The sequence below is a fragment of the Artemia sp. Qi Xiang Cuo genome, chromosome 20, assembly GCF_049724085.1.
Source record: "Artemia sp. Qi Xiang Cuo chromosome 20, ASM4972408v1, whole genome shotgun sequence".
In the NCBI taxonomy this organism is placed as follows: domain Eukaryota; kingdom Metazoa; phylum Arthropoda; class Branchiopoda; order Anostraca; family Artemiidae; genus Artemia; species Artemia sp. Qi Xiang Cuo.
In genome coordinates this window covers 13,453,882-13,473,641 of record NC_142813.1, presented here as the reverse complement: position 1 = coordinate 13,473,641, position 19,760 = coordinate 13,453,882, and the positions used below count along the sequence as shown (strand labels likewise).

Below are 19,760 nucleotides of genomic sequence, written 5' to 3'. Positions count from 1 at the left end.
GACACGACTTTTTCAAGTTAATCACTTCTGATTTAAGTACAGAATTCTCTTGCTTTAGATCCGAGTTTTCCTTACATAGAGCAGAAATTCCTTTCTCAAGGCTGAGAATTTTATCCATGAGTTCTCTGTGCTTTTGGTCGAAATGCGTCAACGTGAGAGACATCTTAACCCTAATCAATAATCTCCCGCAATTGCTTATTAATTTAAATCAAAATTCCATGAAACGAAGACTCACTGGCAAGGGCCCCGTATTACTGATTATTATCCAGAGGGGCCCGCTTTCAAACAGCACAAAATCGGCAATCCTTGAAAGGAATCCACTGCAAACGTACAAGCTCCGCACTGAATGAATGCTGGTGAGCGACTGGTGAGCTGGTGAATGCTGGAGGAGGGGGAATTATTTGCCCATCCTGTGTGTCTTTTGAAAAAATACCATTCTTTTAGTATTTTCATTGAAAAATAACTTTTTTTGTGTATTTTCAATGAAAAATGACAAATTTGCCTCCTCCGAGATTCAAAAAATTCATTTTGCTCCTCCACCCCAAAAAAAGCATGGATTGGCCCACTAGTAGCACCATTTGCTCACTTCTACTTCAAGGTAATCTGTGATTAATTTGGTTCTGATCAGGACCTATGATTCCTACAGCATCTAGTGTTTTTCCTGGAAATACTTTTTTTTTACTCTAAAAAGAGCTCATTCATTTTATCCAATAGTCTTTACTTTTCTAGGTCCAGAAGAAAGAGTTAATGTTAATTATAGGACTTAAATCAGATTTGTAAATTGGAGATATACCATTAGAGGCTTTACTCAGTGCTCTCTCCTAGTACAATAATCACTGCCATCACAATTGCATCCAACCCCATGCCCTATCCCTTAGTATAGCCAGATATAGCCCTAGACTGTGTATGACAGTTTTTTATTTTTTATGCCAATTAAAATCGATTTAAAAAAAGATAACAGATAACTTTTTTATTGCCTAGGGCTGTCGTCGCTCCATTAAGGGAGGGAGAGGGGATGAAGTGGCAGTGAAGTGGCTGAAGGGGCAGAGGGCCTGAAGTGGATTGTAATGGCAGTGACTATTATATTTAAAAAGGGAGAGTGAAATAATATTATTTATTTTTATCTCATTTGTGTCCTGTAAGCCCTGATTTGTGTCCTTACCTGAAAAGGGGAGCTGTTGTAGAATTCATCATTCAGACTATTCACTACTATGATATTATGATTCACTACTATAATTTTGACACTGCAGAGTTAATTAACATACAAGAATTTACAGTAATCCAATAATATGACGTTTGAATAAGGAATTGTCTTTAAAAATACTACTTCAATTTACTGTGGGATTTACCACATGAGCATTAATTTATTTGGATGGAGGGATCTTTTTTGGTAGGGTTTAATTCAGAAAAGAAGTAGATTTTATTGATTTACATAAAAAGATTTGATGTAAAGTAATAAGAAAAATATTGGAACAATTGAAGATCTCTTTGCAGTACTTTATTTAAACTCAAATGCTCTGTAAACTTAGCATATTTATTTTCTGTTAATGATTTTTTGTTTTGCAGTTAGAACAAGGTTTCAAACTGACACATAATGCTACTCTAGCCTCTGTCCCAACTAATTCCTACTGGATACTAAAGATTTGGCAGAATAATAAATTGTCTTTTTGGCAGGCTAAACTGTTGCTTGGCTGAACATTATCAGGATAACAGTAGATATTCTGTCAGTGATATCAGTTATTTTCACTTGTATGCGAAAATAAGTGATAGCCCTTTGATAGCAACATTTAGGCCTTTTCTTCTAGTTCCTCTATTCCTCTTTGGTGCCATCTTTATATGAGTATTTATCCTTTATATTTATTGTCAAAAAGCAACCCTTTGGGTTACTGACTAATGAACTTCCTCTGATTTTATAGAAAGCAAGTTCCATAAAAATTTTGGAAGATGTCAGATATGGACATGGTTGTGTTCTGCAGTAGTGATATACAAAAGGATGCATTTCCTCAGATGGAAGAAATGCGAAGAAGCGGGACCCTTTGTGATATAACTATTAAGGTGATTTCAAATTTTAAGCAATTGATGGTTTAGTTTATAGAAGTTTTGATTGTTCATTCTTGCAGAAAAAAAAATTTGTAAAAATCTAATTAAATACTTAATAGGATTTGGAAATCAAATAAAAATGTAGTTAATGTATTATTTTAAAGCAGCACTGACAAATAAAACGAGTGAAAGCAATTACTACTGCGGGGTTTTAGGGCAAAGCAGGTTGTGTTGTGACTTTCTTATAGCCTTCAAGAAATAAGTAAATAAGCCTAATGACGCTTGCCCTCCTTTCCAGTGTCTGACCATGAGGATCATGCCTGGGAGGGCGGGGGAGCAATCCCCCTGAACTTATTAAATGCCAATCAAGAAGCAAGAAAAATTCTTTTGAGGAGTAATCCAAGGTGAGAACACATCTCCTCTTTTTGAGGGACAGACGTTTCCTGTCAAAGCTATACTGAAGCTGGGGGGCTGAGTTCCCAGGATGGGGGGTAAAAATGCAACAAGTTTCAAAAGTGAGCTTAAGCTAAGGTTTGTAATTATAGGCAGCACAATAGCACTACATAAGTAAAAACAATGTTGTCACAATGTATTATTTATTCATTTTTTATTTTTTGGTTTGTTTAGACCAGGGCACTTATGTATCCAAGGAGTTGTCATGGAAACTTCAAAAAGATCTGATTCGATTGGAAATTGAAAGGACTAGTGCCCTTTTTAATAGTCGAAAGTGATTGAAGGGCAATCAAACCTCCTCACGCGCCCACCATATCCCCAAACACATCCAATCAAAATTTTGAGATGGTCATTTTGATCAGCGTAGTTGAAAGGTCTGGAATTATGTCTTTGAGGATGACAACCGCCCGCCCCCTCCATAGCTCTCAGGGCAAGGGTTGTAAGTTATGCCCTGGGGGCATATAAGGTTTTTTTTAGAGGGCTAGTGCCCTTTTAATAGTCGAAAGTAATCAGAGGGGTAATGCGAGGGGTAATCAGAGGGGTTATGTCTTTGAGGATGACAACTCCCCTCCCCCCCAACCTTACAGGGCAACGGTTGTTATTTATGCCCTGGGGCGTATAAGGTTTGTATAGAAAGTGTGGTTGTATAAACTTTGGAGGGGGCTGATTGGATTGGTAATCAGAAGCTCCAGTGCCCTATTTAAGATTCAAAGTGATTGGAGGACAGCTACCCTCCCCCCCTCCCCCACACAGACTTTGTATTGTCCCGAAATGCTTCCAGTAGAAATTTTGAGATAGCCATTTTATTCAAAATTGTCCAAATATAATATAACAAGGCTTTTGGGGTTGAAACAAACCCCCAGAGCCTGGGGGCAAGGGTTGTAAATTATGCCCCTGGGGCATTTAAGTTTATGGAAGGAATTGTTGTAAAAGGGATAAATTCCTTTTTAAGAGTCAAAAGTGATGGAGGGCTGCTAGTCCGCCCCCCCCCCCCAACTACCCCTCTTCACCAAACGAAGCAGATTAAAATTGTGAGTTAGCGATTTTGCTCAAAATAGTTTAAATAACATGTAACAATGCCTCTAGGGTTGACATAACTTCCCAGTGCCCTGGGGATATGGTTGCAAGTCATGCCCTGGGGTCATATAAGGTTTTCATGGAATGGGTTGTCGCGTAAACTTCAGATGGGGCTCATTTGATTTGAAACTGGAAGTCATAGTGCCCTTTTTAAGAGTCAGCTTAAAGAACGAAATTTGGTCTATCACAATAGTTCATAGAGAAACAAGAGTGTTTCTGCAATTCCGGGTGAAATAAAATTGTCTAACAGTAGCATTTATGGCTGAATATGTGTTCTCTTCTGTAATAAGAAAACCAGCGGCATTTTTCAAAATAATACTCATATATTATATAAGGCAAATACTTTTGCCTTGTGTAGATATGACTGTGATGTTCTACTTCTCAATACAAATACTTGAACGACAGAAGGGAATTATCACCCCTTCAGTTTAGTCTCCTTTAGCCTGTTTGTGTCTTTCAACTAGTTTTTTTCATATATATATATATATATATATATATATATATATATATATATATATATATATATATATATATATATATATATATATATATATATATATATATATATATATATATATATATATATATATATATATATATATATATATATATATATATATATATATGGGTTATCAAAAGGGCGTAACTTAGCAATGACTGAGTATATTAATTTGAAATTTTCAGGAAATGATAAAGGTGATGATCAATTGACCAAAAAGGCAATATTTGCAAGTTACTATCACTACAACTACTACTTCTGTAGCGAGTACGACTAAAGCTGAGGATATTGAAATAAATATCTGAGGGAAGGTTGAAGGGAAAATTGAACTAAATCAATACATACCATGTGTATACAGATTGCTGCTATCAGCAATATTTTTGGAATGGCTTATCGTATCCAGAGGAAACTACAGGGGCATCATGAGTGTGATGTTCAGTTGACCAAAAGGCAAAACTATACCTGCTACTACTGCTATTAATACTGCTGCAACTACTTTTATTACTAGTAATTATACACTATTACTGCTACTACTGTTCCTACTACTACCACTACTACAATGATACTAGTTGAATCAAAGCTACACGTATGCAGGTGAATAGTTGACAGAATATTGAGGGGGAATTTAAACTAAACCAAAACACACTAAGCACATGCATATTGTCAAAAGGGCATATCTCAAGAACTGATTTGGGTATTAAGTAGAATTTTTATGAGAATACTTAAAGGGGAAAATCAATTGACAAAAAGGTAGTATGTGCATATCACTACTAACACTAATACCACTGCTACTTTTACTTGTGCTACTACCGGTACTATACTACTCCAGCTACTACTTCAATTGCAACAACTTGTAAGGCTTAGAGTACTAAGGTGAATAGGGCGTCACAAGGGTGTCAAAAGCACACATCGACAATATTTTTGGAATGGCTTAACGTGTCAAGGTGAAACTTCCGGGGCATCATAAAAGCAATGGTCCACTGACCAAAAGGCAATATGTACATGCTACTACCACTATTAATACTGCTGCTACTACTAATACAACACTAACGATGCAACTACTTCTACTACCACCAAAACTACTGTGATATTAGTACTATTAAGGCCAAGTCTATGAAGGTAAAATTTGAGAGAATATCGATGGCAAATTCGAACAAACAAAAGAGACTATGTGAATTTAGATTGTCAAAATAGCGTATCTTCAGAATTGATTTGGGCATTAAGTTGGAACTCTCAGAGAATACTTTAAGGGCAATATCAATTGACCAAAAGGCAATATGTGCACACTACTTCTAATATCACTGCTACTGCAACATTTACTAGTTCTACTATTACTATTGCTCCAGCTACTCCTTCTATTGCAACTTCTTGTAAAGTTAAGACCATTAAGATAAAAATTTCAAGAAGTATATGAATATAAAGGTTATCGAAAGAGCAAATCGACAATATCATGGCAATTGCTAATTGTATTAAGTTGAGTAGTTATACTACTGCTGTGACAACTATTATAACTATACCTAAAGGTATGAAGGTAAATATTTCAGAGAATGTTTCTGAAAATTTATATTGTACGGATGATAAGCTGACATTCATATGGAGGTTGTCAAAAGGGCATATCAACAATATCTTAGGAACAGTTTCGAGTAGGAAGTTAAAACTTACAACGCTTGTTGTGGGGGATGTTGAACTAATCAAAAAAAAAATGTTTGCATTATAATACTACTACTTCTACTCCTACAACTACTACTACTGCTACTAATATTATTTCTGCTACTACTACTATTGCTACTAAAGCTAAGACTACTATTAACTCTACTCTACCCCTACTGCTACTATTATAACTACTGGTGCTACTACTACTACTAAACCTAAGGGTATTAAGGCGAAAATTTTGGGCAATATTGTATTGAAATAAATCGAAACACACTGTGCCCACATAGGTTGTCAAGAGGACGTTTCAGCAATGCTTCAGGACCGGTTGTGCTATTAAGTTAAAGATTTCATTCTGTTTTAAAGGGGATGTTGAAAAAAAGGTGCTATGTGCATATTGCTACTACAACTATTACTATTACACAAGCTAAAGGTATTAAGGCAAAGTTTTTAACGAATTTTTAGGCGGATGCTGAACTAGACGAAAATGAACTATGATCATGGAGATTGTCAAACGGTTGACAAAGCATTACCACAATAACGGTTTGTATTGTTAAGTTAGACCTTTCAGGGTAAGTTGTGACATATTTTGAACTAGCCAGAAGACACTATGTGTATACTTTTGATACTACTTCTATGGTTACTGTAACTAATGCCACTAAGGGCATGAAGTTGAAATGTCTATGGGGAGTTTCAGTTAACCGAAAAAACTATACACATGCATGTATTAAAGGGGCATATAAGTAATATCATAGGCAGCGCTGCTGTATCATGGCTAGTAATATCATTGATATTTTGAACGAGCTAATTTGATTGCAAATTCAAAGTTCTAGTACCCTTTTTAAGAGTCAAAAGGGATTGGAAGGCAATCAGCCGTCTTCTTTAGTTCATAATTTTCCAAACGCTTCCAGTCAAAATATAAGATAGCCATTTTTTCAGCATAGCTGAACGGTCTTGTAACTGTATCTCTAGGGCTATTGCGTAGGTTAGCCCCCCACAGTTATGCAATTTTCTCATTATGTTTAAAAACTAAATGGTGATTTAGTTTTTTAGTTTTTTTCTAATTAAATGGTGATTTAGTTAGAAAAAAGTATGCTGATTGCCAATAAGACATCTCAGCAGCATCCCAAGAACGACTGAGGATATTATGTTCAACCTTTCGGGGCTACTTCTAATACTACTTCTGCTTTTGAAATTTACCTAAATCAAAAGAGTGCGAGTGTATCCAAGCTGTCAAAGAGCATAGGTATATTTTTTTGGGAATGGTACCAAGTTTTATTTTTTAGGTCATTTAGAGGAGGTATATAACTAAATTAGACACTACTATTTATGTTCAGATTTTTAAAAGGATGAATGTTGTTAAAAATTGTTGAAAAATTTTCTCCAGCATATAAATAGCGGCCAAACTATAAATTCTTAAAGAAAAACCGGAAAGCTTTAAACTATTATTTTCTTTTTCCCTGAAAAGACTATGTCAATATAAAATGAACAGAAATTAAATTAAGAAACTTTTCCCAAAAAATAAGTTTTTCAAAGGAAAGTAAAGAACTCCATTAAACCAAAAATTAGCAAAAATAAAATATTCTACCAAGCGCAAAAAAAAAAAAAAAAAACACTAATCAGCATCGATAAAAAAATGACACCCAAAACGAAAAGAAATTAAAAAAAATAACCGAGTCAAACTCAAAACGAGCAGAAATTAACGTGAGTAGAGCTCAAAAGCCCTATGCCTTCCCAAGGCGAGAACATAATTTGCACTTTACTGAATTTTTTTTTTAATGTTTTCACTTTTATAACTTTAATAGATCAAATATTATTAACATTTTAAGGAATAAATGTCAGCATATTTGTATTAAGCTGACAATGCACATTCATTTAAATTTTTTCAGTAAAACCAAGACCAAGAATATAGTGCTTTTAAAATAAAAAAAAGGTGTTTTTTTTAAAAGAAAGCAAGAAGAAAGAAGAAGAAAGCAAGGGTGTTTGGCGATTTTTTCCTTCCTTACCTGAACTAATGCACGCTATTATATTCAGGTGCTTTAAAATGTAAGGAACGGGCAAAGAAAAACAAAGAATTCTGTCACCATTATACCTATGAACTTAAGGGAACTTGATACCTAAAAGGATCACTCTGTTTCTTCCATTATAAAAATTGTTAGTTTATGTGGCCAAACTATTTAGAATTGATGGCCACCCATTGTGGCCAAACTATTTAGAGGTCTTGGCATAATATGTAGAGCTTAAATAAGAGATCAAATAAATGACAGACAACTAAAAGGTGAAACCTACTTTCCCAAAAATCTTAGAAAAACTTTGTAACTCCTCCTGTTCTGTGCTGGAATCGTGATATTCAGATTTAATGAAAATTTATCATTAGAAAGTCTAAATTTTGTTTTTCTGACTGAACAGAGTAGAATTTTCTTTTTAGAGTTCAGGAAAATCAGTGACTAAAAGTTTTCTAGGATACCTGCTTGGAAAACAATAAAAATAAGCTCAAAAGGAGTATCATTTCAGTAATTTGAAAACTTTGGGATTTCATTGTTGTGCTAAGCACCTTGATTGAAAAGCTTGCTTATGCAGGAAGCATAATATTTATGCTATATGTACATTGAATAGATGACGCTTTGCTTGACAATTAGTTAAAGATTGTACATTTCTTTATTTTAAACTAGCCTATCGTTAGCTTTTTGAACTTTTGGCACATTTAAGATCCCCAAATCAGTCAACTTTCACCAAAGTTGCTTTGGAACTTCCCTATGGTACTGGAAAAAATCGCTAATGAGTTCTTTATCTTTGAGGTGGTGAGCCGATGCTGAGACTTGCAAAATGATTTTTAATGTATTGAATGCCCTTATTGGCAACTAGCCAATCAGAATTTACGAATATTTTCTCAAACTGACTTCAATCTACCTTGTGCAGAATTGACTTTAAATAATTCTTGAAAATAAAGCTTCTAATACCCTTAGTAGTAGCAATTGCTGTAGTAGTAGTAGTATTAGCTGCTATATGCACATAACACCTTTGTTTTGTTTGAACATCCCTCTCAACAAACGCTGAAAGATTAAACTTATTTCCGTAAACAGTTCCTCAACAATTGCTAATACGTTCTTTGACAACCTGCATGCATATTGTGTTTTGATTTAATTCAACACTGTCTCAACATTCCTTGAAGTTTTCACCTTAATACTCTTCGCTTTGGTAGCAATATTAGTGATAGAAGTAGTAATAATAGTAATTGTAGCAGTAGTAGTAGTATTAGTCGCATGCGAATATTTGCCTGTTGGTTTGTCCAACATCCGCTACAACAAGCCCTGTTAGTTCTAACTCATACTCCAAGTTATTTCTAAGATATTACTGATACGCCGTTTTGACAACCTACAAACACACAGTGTGTTATAATTTAGTTCAATTTCCCCCTTCAGTATTCCCCCTGAAATTTTCACCTTCATACCCTTGGCCTGAGTTGTAGCAATAGTGACAGTACGAGCATATTTGCGAGTAGTAACAGCAGTATGCTGCCTTTTGGTCAGTTGAACATCCCCCTCTTCAAGCCTTGGATTCCAGTATTAATAATAATAGTAATGTACACATATTGCCTTTTGGTCAATTAATCATCCCTCAAAGTATTCCCAGAAAGTTCCAACTTAATAACCTAGGCAATTCCTGACAAACGCCTTTTTGACAACCTTCATGCACATAGTGTATTCTAATATAGTTCAACTTTCCCCTCAATATTCTCTCAAATATTCACTTTCAATCCCTTAGCCTCAGTAGTACTAGTACCATATTAGTAGTAGTAGTGGTAGTAGGGGTAGTGTTGTATTACCAGTAGTAGTAGCATTAGTAGCCGTAGTAGTATGTACATATTGCCTTTTGGTCAGTTGAACATCTCCCTTATCATGCCCTGGAGGTTTCAGCTTGATACAGTAAGCCTACATGTGCAACTTTCTCCTAAACATTCTTTGAAAGCTTCAACTGAATGTCCTTTGATCTTTTTTTAACACCCAAGGTCAAACATGGCCTCTTTCCCAATTACATACCGTACACTATATGTGAACAATGGGCGAATTGAATAACTTACCGTCCTAGCCCTGAAGGCTGCGGAGGGGGGGGGGACTTACATCCCAGTGACATTGTTTCTGGACCTTTCAACTATACTGAACTAAATGGCTATCTAAAAATTTTGATGGGGTGTGTTTGGGGAATTAATAGGCGTGGGTGAGGGTATGGTTGCCCGCCAATTACTTTTGCCTCTTAAAAAGGGCACGAGAACTTTTAAGTTCCAATTGAATGAGCTCCTTCCAAAGTTTCTTCGACAATTCTCTTTATACGAAGTGCCTAGGTAAAAAAAAATACATTGTGCCCACATCACTCTTACTTAGGCAACGCTGTTATTTTTTTAAAAATGATATCTTCTTTTCTTTTTCAAACAACTCTCAGTGTGGAAGGATTTGGTCTATAATTTGTTCTGTAGCTAAACCTGGCTGGTAATGAGGCCATGACGGTAAGGTGGGTTTTTAGATAATTTGCGCTCTCATTTTCCCAATTGTTTTATTCCTCACGTGGGAGATATTTTGACCAACGTTCACTATCCATCATTGACACACAAAAAAAAGGAAAGAAAAACCATAAAAGGACACTTCTGCTACTCTGGGGGAGTAGGCTTTTTTTCGAGAGGGGGGGGGGTCAGAGTGCAAAAAACATTTTTAACTTCCATTCTTATTTTTAGTAGGGGAGGGGTGATAATTTGAGCAACGTTAGAAGGGAATGTTAAGTATATAGAGCTCTTCCTAAGGAATATAGGATGCCAACAGTACAAGGTACAAAACCACTCACCCTTAGAAGTTGGGGAAGTTAGGCTCTCTAGGGGGGGGGGGGGGTACGAAGAGAATTTATTTTTTACCACTCCCTTTCAAGTATGCGCTTTAGACCAAATTTAGGTTTGGTTTTCCCTCCCCTTCTCTTTTGCATAGGTATGCAAGTGGGAGTCAACAGTAGCTGCAAAAAACTGCAGCGAAGAGATAACCCAGAACATCCATGTAAATATACTAATTTTATGGTAAATGCTTTTTTTTCAAAATAGCTTTGAAGAGTTTTCTTCTTTCAATTGTGGATTTAATTATTTTATGTTAGTTATTATTTTGTTCTATTACTAATTAATTGTTGTTTCATTTCAATTAATTATTTAGTTAATTAAATATATTATTAATTAATTTTATTTTTTACTAATTTTTTTTTACAACACCCATTTCACCTGACTCGAAAATTTTTTACCATGATAGCTAAAAGTTGTATGTGACGTATTCATTCTTTGGGGGTAATTGCCAAAACCGTTTGCTAAGCTATAATGAAAAGGAGAATGATTTAAGCCCAACGGTTTCAATCAGTGGGTATTTCCCATCCCCCAAGATCCCCTCAATTTTGAAAAATACATTTTTGTTATTTAATTGAAAATGGCATTTGGTATTTCCATTGAAGAATTGAAAAGAATTGCCTCCCCCCTTACCCGCCCTACCTTTGCTTGAATTGGAATCACCAGTTGAGCATTGCATGTTTGATCTTGATTCCATCCGGCTGATCTCCCCTTTAGAACAGCTGAGCAAATGGTTTTTGGCAATTATCTCAGGAGTACAAAAATTTCAGACGCGGCGAGTAGGCGGGGGAGTGACAAAATATTTAACTTTCAGGTTGAAAACAGATTCTTTCATGCCCATAAGCTTGTTTTGGCAGCTACAATTCCCTATTTTAAAGGCATGTTTACCACAGGAATGGCAGAATCAAGGCAGAGGGAAGTTACGGTGAAAGGAATTGACCCTGAGTATGTATATACCTTGGGATTTTGTTTTTATTTTTATTTTGCATCGTCCCTGGAAATAGGGGATAATGTCAATTTTTTGAATTTGACTAAAGAATCAATTCTTTTTTTTCAAAGTAAAAATTGTCCTTGTTGTGAGGTTAAAATGGTTTTGAGATTTTTTTTTTTTTATCTTGAGGTATTCTTTCCCGAGTAAAGGGTGAAAATGCGGTGTTGATTTCATGATTTATACTCGCCTCTAAAAGTCTTTTACTTGACTGTGCATGCACAGTCATTGCGCAGCTTTATATGATTGTGCAGCTTTATATGATTGTGCATGTACAATAAGTGGAGAAACATTGTCCGCTGCCTTCTTATATTTTGTTCGTGGATTATATTTGAAATTTTCCCTTTTTTTATTCTCTTTAAAAAAAATGAAATTGCCCCCCCCCCTGCCCCTCTAGATCTTGAAAAATGACCCTTTTTATTCTTCATTTAAAAAAAAAAGAAAAAAATTCTTCGAATGTAAATAAATCACAACTACTTCAAACCTTTTTATGGCCAATATCCACTTGGTCGTTTTTGAGTTTTATTAGAAGAAGGGGTGGGAGGATTTTCTTTCTTTCAGGTTTCTAACAACCTTGATAACGACCTTGTAGAGCTTGGCTGTGTATTGATAAATGAACGCCCAAAGGCAATACTAATGCCTCAGTTTGAGAGAGCACTTATCAAATAAGGTTTCTGTGATAATCTTCTGATGAATGTCAGAATCAGATGGTATTGAAATCCAAGCATTTAATAAAAAAAAAAAGAGTGGCCTCATTTCCCAGAAATCGACTTTGAACAAAATATTGGTGGTTTTTAGAAAAGAAGATAGAACCCTTCGCTCCTTCTAATAAAACTTACCACAGAGTCCAGTTGCCTAAGAATAACACATCTACGGTTACTCCTCCTCCAGCAGGGGCGTCGTTTGGGGGTGGCAAGGGGGGGGGCAGTTGCCCTCCCCCGCCAATAAGGTGGAGAAAAAATATTATACATCCCATGCCCTTTGACTATCCAGATATGGACCCCTCTTGCCCCCCCTCATAAAAATGCTGGAAGTTCTCCCCTGTCCTCCACCTTATTTGTTCAGATACGGTGTGTTGATTCAGTGGATTGTTTATTGATACAGTGGATAAAAGCTATTTATGTTTCTACTCCATTTATTGATGCATGGACAGTTACTGAAAGCTCTATATTTAGCCAGGTGGATGTGTCTAATCGAAGAACGACTATCTTGCACTTGCACTCGTAGTAGGACACAAACTCTATCAGTTGTTCCTGGCACTTAGATGTCGACAGACTTTATATTGCCGAAGAATTCACTGCCCTCAATCCACTCTTGTAGCAGGAATATCCTATATGTCAAGAAAGTCAAAATTATTAGTCATATTATATGCATTACTCGTATTGCATATTTCGAATCTTTTATCATTCTTTATAGTTTTATTCTTTTCTAAGTTATTTTCTATTATTTTTCTGTTAAGTCAGGTTTGAGGAAGTTTGGCCAAAACACGTGAAGCCCCTCCCCCTTCTCTTTCTCAATCTTTTCAATTCTCTCGTTTTATCTCTCTCTCTCTCTCTCTCTCTCTCTCTCTCTCTCTCTCTCTCTCTCCCTTCTCTCTCGCTCTCTCACCTTCTTTCACTCTCACTCTCTCCTTCTTTGTCTCCCTTCATATCTCCGTTTGAAATGTTCTCTCAATTGATTTTATTCCTGAAAACTAGTTTGTTGTTCCTATAAAAAGAAGATCACCAGGCGCAGCTTTAGGGAGAAAACTTAGGTAAAGGTAGGCTCCAAGTTTGTAGTGGCCGGGTGCCATGATTTTTTTTTATTAAAAAATATATACGTTTTTTATTCTCAGATGAAATCGGAAGTATTGAGATGAAATGCATGAAATACAAAAATATTATATACTCTTAATAGAAATATTCACATCAAATTTTTGCTTAAAAATTTAGACTATATCGAACGACAAAACATAGGACTGAATTTTTAAAATTCATTTCAGTTGAATATATCAAATGAGCTAAATTCTTTTTAAAAAACTGTGTTTCACAAGTTAGAGGTTTGATGTTTTCAGTGTAGCTAAAAGTGATTCCTCTGCTGGCCCGGTTGGACTCATATCTGCTTGGTAATACCGAACCCAGAGTTTGAACCTAACTGTAACAACCTTCTGCAGCGGACGGAGTTTGATTCCGTTGATGAGATTATGTGAAAGCGTCTCCAAAGCAATTCAAACAAAAAGACGAAGCTAAAAGGGGTCTCAGGGGTAATATTAGCCTGTGCTTTTTGTTCTTTCTTTTTCTCAGTATGACCTAGTAACCGAAGATTTTTTTCTCAGTGCCCTTGAATCCTTGATTAATTTTGTTTACGGAGGAAATATTTTGGTGAAGAGTTCAAATGTCCAGAATCTGATGATTGGGGCAAGTTTCTTGCAGTTGAACAGTGTCAAAGAATTTTGTTCGCAGTTTTTGGAATCAAGGTTCTTTTTTATTTATCTTATTTCATTGTTAATCATATTCTTTACATTGACCTATTGTTCCGCAGCGAAAAGTAGTGTTCGCATTTTAATTTAATGCTAATGTTAACATGGCAAGTATTTTTTTGTGCTAAATTTCTTGTGGAATGTCGAATTCATGATTTTCTGAATTTTGCTCGGCTGCTATTTCAACTGTATAGTATCTGGGACGAAGTTTAGGGATGCTAATTCACGAAAATTTAAGGGGGGGTGGTGGATATTTTTTTCCTTTTCTAAATGAAGCTTTTTAAAAAAGGTCGTTTGGAAAGGGTAATTTTTTCTTTTTTCTTTATTCATTGAAATCACCTTGTCCTTCGCCATCATCAACCTTCCTCAAAAGTCAAATGCTCCATTTTCCAGCCGTATTTTGTAGGCTGCTTCTTTTGCTAACCCAGTTGTTGAATCACTTAACATTTCAATGTTTTTTTATGTAGTTACACATTTTTTATGTGTTTTTCTGTACATAAAAAATTGAAAGAAACTTTGGTTGTAGTTTCTTATATACTTCTTTATTTCGTAGTTTTTTTTTCACATTGTAATATAACCAGTATAACACTTCTCCCGTTTTTTCTTTATTTTTTTATTATTATTTTTTTCATTTTATATTTTTCTTTTTTATTGCAATATTTGAATTTTCTCTTCTTACACAGTAAATATTCTCAGAATAAAGTCTTTTGAAGAAAGTATTTTTCCTGTTTTTAATGAAGATATAAAAGATATTTTTTACTCTAGCTGATATGTAAGCGAAAGAATTGTTTTTTTTTTGGTAAACTTTTTATCGTTCTGTCCTTTACCATGCCAACCTTATTACCGAAAAATTAAATGCTCCATTTTCCAAATGTATTTTAAAGGATGCTAATTTTGATCATATTTTTTATTGAATCCATTAGTGTTTAAACGTGTTTTCTATTTATTTATTTAGTTGAATGCCTTTTTGTGTGTTTTTCTGTTGGCAATACCAAATTTTTGAAAAATTTTCATCTTGCAGATTTCATTCGGCAAATATTCTCGGAATTAAGTCTTTTGCCGAAAGCATGAACTGTCAGCCATTAGTCAAAGCTGCTGACTGTTACATTGAAAAGCATTTTGAAGAAGTTGCACAAACTGAAGAATTCCTTTCCTTAAACTTGGATGAGATCAAGGACCTTTTACTCAGGGATAAACTTAGAGTGGATTCCGAAGAACAAGTATCTTCTGCCTTTTTTGAATGTTTTATTGCGGAGGGGGGTGGCATTATATTTTATAAGCTTGCTTTTAGAACGAAATGTCTGAATATTCTTGAATTGTATGTCCGTTCCCATGATTCTCTCCTAAAATGAAGATTTTTGCTTGCATCGCTGAAGATACTTGGCCCCCTCTATATTTGGGCACAAATAAAGTGTAACCCAAGTTTGGGTACTCCGTTGTGAGGTTGAAAATGTACAAAGTTTTATTGCTGAAGAAGAATCAAAGGTTAACTTGTTTTTAGTTTTATTCTCTCGTACATTATAAGTTATAGGTTATACATACCATTTCTCTAGGATACGGAGTGTATTTACCATTTGGCAGCTTTAAGGGGCCTCCTTTAGGCCACTCAGCGTATCCCCAGGTGACGATAAAGGAACGCCCTACAGATATGTAGGGTACCTCTATAGGAGACACGGGCCAAGGGGGAACTTGTCCCTGGGGGTCCATAATAGAAACTGGGGTATCCTCGCCCGGGGCCATAAATGCAGGCGGAGGAAGAAGAAGGCCCCTCAAATGTACACTCAATAGGGCCCACTGGTGAGTCCACACGTCCCATGAGGTACAAACCTTCTCCCAGTAATAGGCTAAATTGCTTGGTGATGCAGAACACTATCGCGGGAGAATCCTCTGTAGGAGGACAACTGCGGCAGGGCGTAAGATCCAGATCTATGGACAACGGCCTCTGCAAAGGGCTGTCTCGACCCTTTCAGGGTACTTGCAAGACTGGGGACCTTGCGGTCAATTCTATACCTACATGAGGAGTGGCGCCCATCGAGGAAATTATAGCCTAGTAAACAACACAGCTTTCGCACGGGACTCTGATTAACGGATAATGGGTCTGGGCTTGGTCTGTTTTGACGGTCGTTTTCGCGCCGTAAAACCTAGTCCAAGCTAATGTATCTACTAGGGACTGCCTCCCCATACTAGCATAATATTTGTGGGAATGAATATATAATTAGTCGGAGGTAATAGGCTTGAGATTGTCTGTGCAGGATTTCGACTCTTCTTGATAAAAGAGCATCGCCAAGTGCTGGAAACCACGTTGTGACCAAAATGGGCCCAGGATTGCACAAAACCTCCATTCATACTGGAGGTCCCAGGGACTTCTTGCTGTCGCTGTCCGGTTCTAAGCCGGCTTGAGCACTTCGGTGTAGACTTGAGAAGATATGTGATCCCCTTCCTGCACTGGAATCCGGGATCATTGCTTTTCCTGAGGCCAAAATAATTTCAATGGTTTAAAGAATATGAAAATTGGAACTTGGAATGTTACGACGTTAAACAATGACTATCGTATCGACATTTGGCTGAGGAATTTAGACGATTCGAGCTGGACTTATTCGAACTGGACTTACTCGAACTAGACGATTCGAACTGGACTTATTAGAAGTTTCAGAAACTCATATTCCAGGGGTAAGAAGTTTAAAATTAGGTGGTATAGAATTTGTTTACTCAGGTAGGAAGGATGGGGTACATAGACAGGGAGTAGGGTTCATGATGAATAAGAAAGCTGCTAAGTCTTGTTTAGGCTTGGAAGGTTTTAATAATAGAATACTAATTGCTCATTTTATGACTAGAAAGTTCAGGGTATCAGTTATAGTAGTATACGCCCCTGTAGAACCGACTGACGGAGATACTAGTGACTTAGATGAAATTTACTTACAGGTACAAGAGCAAATAGATAGGGTCTCAGGTAGAAATATGATGTTTTTACTAGGAGATTTTAACGCCCAGGTCGATAAAAATAGGGATAGATGGTATCCTAGCCTAGATAAATTTGGTGTAGGAAAAGAAAACAGTAATGAATACAGACTTTTGCAATTTTGTAGGTATAACAATCTAGTTATAACCAATACGGTATTGGTCATAAAATGGCTCATAAGTTAACATGAGTTAACATGGTATTGTCATAAGTTAATGTGGTATTCACGTGATGGTAAGACAGCAAACCTCATTGATTATGTTATAGTAAATTGAAGACTGCCATGTTCAATAAAAGATACTATGGTACATAGGAGTGCTGTTATTGATGTTAAAAGTAAAGATCACCATCTAGTAGTGTCTAAGGTTAATTTAAAGCTGAAATTTCGGAAGGGTAACTACCTCCCGGGACGTTATGATGTTGGTAGACTCCAGGATGAGAACTTGAGATAAAATTTCCAGGAACAGTTGAATACTAAACCTCAGAGTTTAAAATTTGACAAAGTGGAATATGGTTGGAATAATTTTAGAAAAATATTTTGTGAAGTTGCTGAAGGTGTCTTAGGAAAGAAATCTAGGAATGCATCTAAGAATATTAGTGAAAAAGCTTTATGTTTAATAGAAAGGAGAAAGGACTTGTACAAGAATTATGAGTGATAGATCATATGAAAAAAAAGGAATATAAAGAAAGTGGAAAAAGCATTGAAATATGAACTTAGGAGTTGTGAAGTGTAGGCCATGGATGATAAAATTACCGTGAATCTGGAAGATGCAGCTAGACGACATAATAGTAAAGTATTGTACTGGCATGTTAATAAATTGACAGGGAGTAGTCAATCTGGACTTGTCCCAGTTAAAGATAGGAACGTGGCCACAAATATTGATAAGTAAAGAGTTAAAGAGAAGTGGGCAGAACATTTTGAAAATTTGCTTAATCGAGATAGAGTTACAGGAAAAGATATAGAGGAAAATGAAAAAGCTTGTGATACCTTGGATGTGAAGGAAGATTTGTTTTGTGAGGAGGAATTAGCAACAGTAATAAAAGGATTAAAGAATAATAAGGCTCCAGGTGCTGATAGGGTGGTAAATGAGTTTCTTAAATATGGTGGCTCTGAGGTTAGAAATAAGTTACTGAAGATTATGAATATGATTTTAAAAAAAGGGAAAGTACCTAATGATTTTAGGAAAACCTTAATTAGGCCACTTTATAAGAAAGGTGATAAGAATGAGTGTGGTAATTATCGAGGCATTAGTCTGGTCTCTGTAGGTAGCAAACTACTTAGTAACATGATATTGTTTAAACTTAGAGATGTTGCTGATAAAGTTTTAAAGGAAGAACAGTACAGTTTTAAAAAGGATGGGGGCTGTGTCGACCAAATTTTCACTCTTAGGTTAATAATTGAGAAGTGCCTGAGTTGTCAAACACCTTTGATCCTCAGTTTTTATAGATTTTGAGCGAGCGTTCGATTCTGTTGATAGAAGAGCTTTAGCAAAGGTTTTATCCTTGTATGGTAAACCAGACAAACACATTAAGGTGATTAGTGCTATGTACGAGAATAACACTGCTGCGGTTAAGGTAGGAAATGAGGTAAGCAGCTGGTTTTGTATTGAATAAGGAGTTAAGCAGGGTTGTGTTATATCTCCCTTTATATGGATTGTTTTGATGGACTTCGTCTTAAGGAGCACAGGAAAGGCAATGGGAGACCACCGAATCAAATGGGGAAGAAAAATTTTCCTGGACTTAGATTATGCTGATGATTTAAGCATCCTAGATGAAAGTGTGAGTAAAATGAATGAACTTTTAGAGGTTTTGCGAATTCAGGGTGCTAGAATAGGTTTAAAAATTAATGCTAAGAAGACTAAGTCACTAAGGCGAAAAAGATCTATCGAAAAGATGGATCTGGTGGGCAGCTTCACTTATCTTGGTAGTATTATTAGTAAAGATGGTGGGAGCAGTGAAGATGTTAAAAGTAGAATAACTAAGGCTCAGTGTGTTTTTCCACAGTTAAAAAAAAATTTGAAGAATAGGAAGATAAGTCTGCAAACCAAGATTAGAATATTAGAAGCCACAGTGATGACAGTGGCCAAATATGGCTGTGAAGCATGGGCACTCCGAAAAGCGGATGAAGATTTTCTAGAAGTTTCCCAGGAAGATTGCTTACGGATTGCTCTGGGTACCCGGCTGACTGACCATATTTCAAACAGTAGGCTGTTCGAAGAGTGAGATTCAATACCGCTTTATAGGGCTATAATGAAATAAAGGTTGAGGTGGCTAGGGCACGTTGTGCGGATGAAGAATGACAGATTACCGAAGATTGTCCTTTTCGGCCAACCGTCTAAGGCTAAACGGAAAGCAGGTCGTCCTCGTCTGGGGTGAGGGGGGGGTGTCATAAAGAAACATTTTAAAAGAAATGGGAACTTCCTGGGAGGTTGTAAAAAGGAAGGCTTTGAATAGGTTGGGATGGAGAGAGAAGCGTGCGTAGCTGTTTTGGCCTCAGGCGGCTTGGTGCTGCGGTGAGTTGTTAGTAGTAGTATCATCGTAATATAATATCGTGTTATCTTATATTACAATTAATTAAAAAAACTTTTTCCACAAAATAAGTCTTTCAAAGAAAAGTAAAGAACTCCATTAAACAAAAAATGAGCAAAAGTAAAATCAAATAATCTATCAAGCGTGAAACTACCACAAATCAGCATCGATAAATAAATGAAACCCAAAACAAGCAGAAATTACAATAAATAACCGAGTCAACTCAAAACGAGC

General features: G+C 36.1%; 1 protein-coding gene across 1 annotated transcript in view; it reads left to right on the top strand.

The window, feature by feature from the left end:
- The window catches only part of KLHL18 (Kelch like family member 18), a 63,395-nt gene that overhangs the window by 19,959 nt on the left and 23,676 nt on the right, over positions 1 to 19,760 (top strand). The window contains exons 2-5 of the mRNA XM_089105793.1: positions 1,917 to 2,055; positions 11,407 to 11,537; positions 13,895 to 14,035; positions 15,060 to 15,258. Coding sequence (XP_088961919.1) covers positions 1,945 to 2,055; positions 11,407 to 11,537; positions 13,895 to 14,035; positions 15,060 to 15,258 — 582 coding nt within the window. The 5' untranslated portion in view covers positions 1,917 to 1,944. The remainder of the gene's footprint in view (positions 1 to 1,916; positions 2,056 to 11,406; positions 11,538 to 13,894; positions 14,036 to 15,059; positions 15,259 to 19,760) is intronic.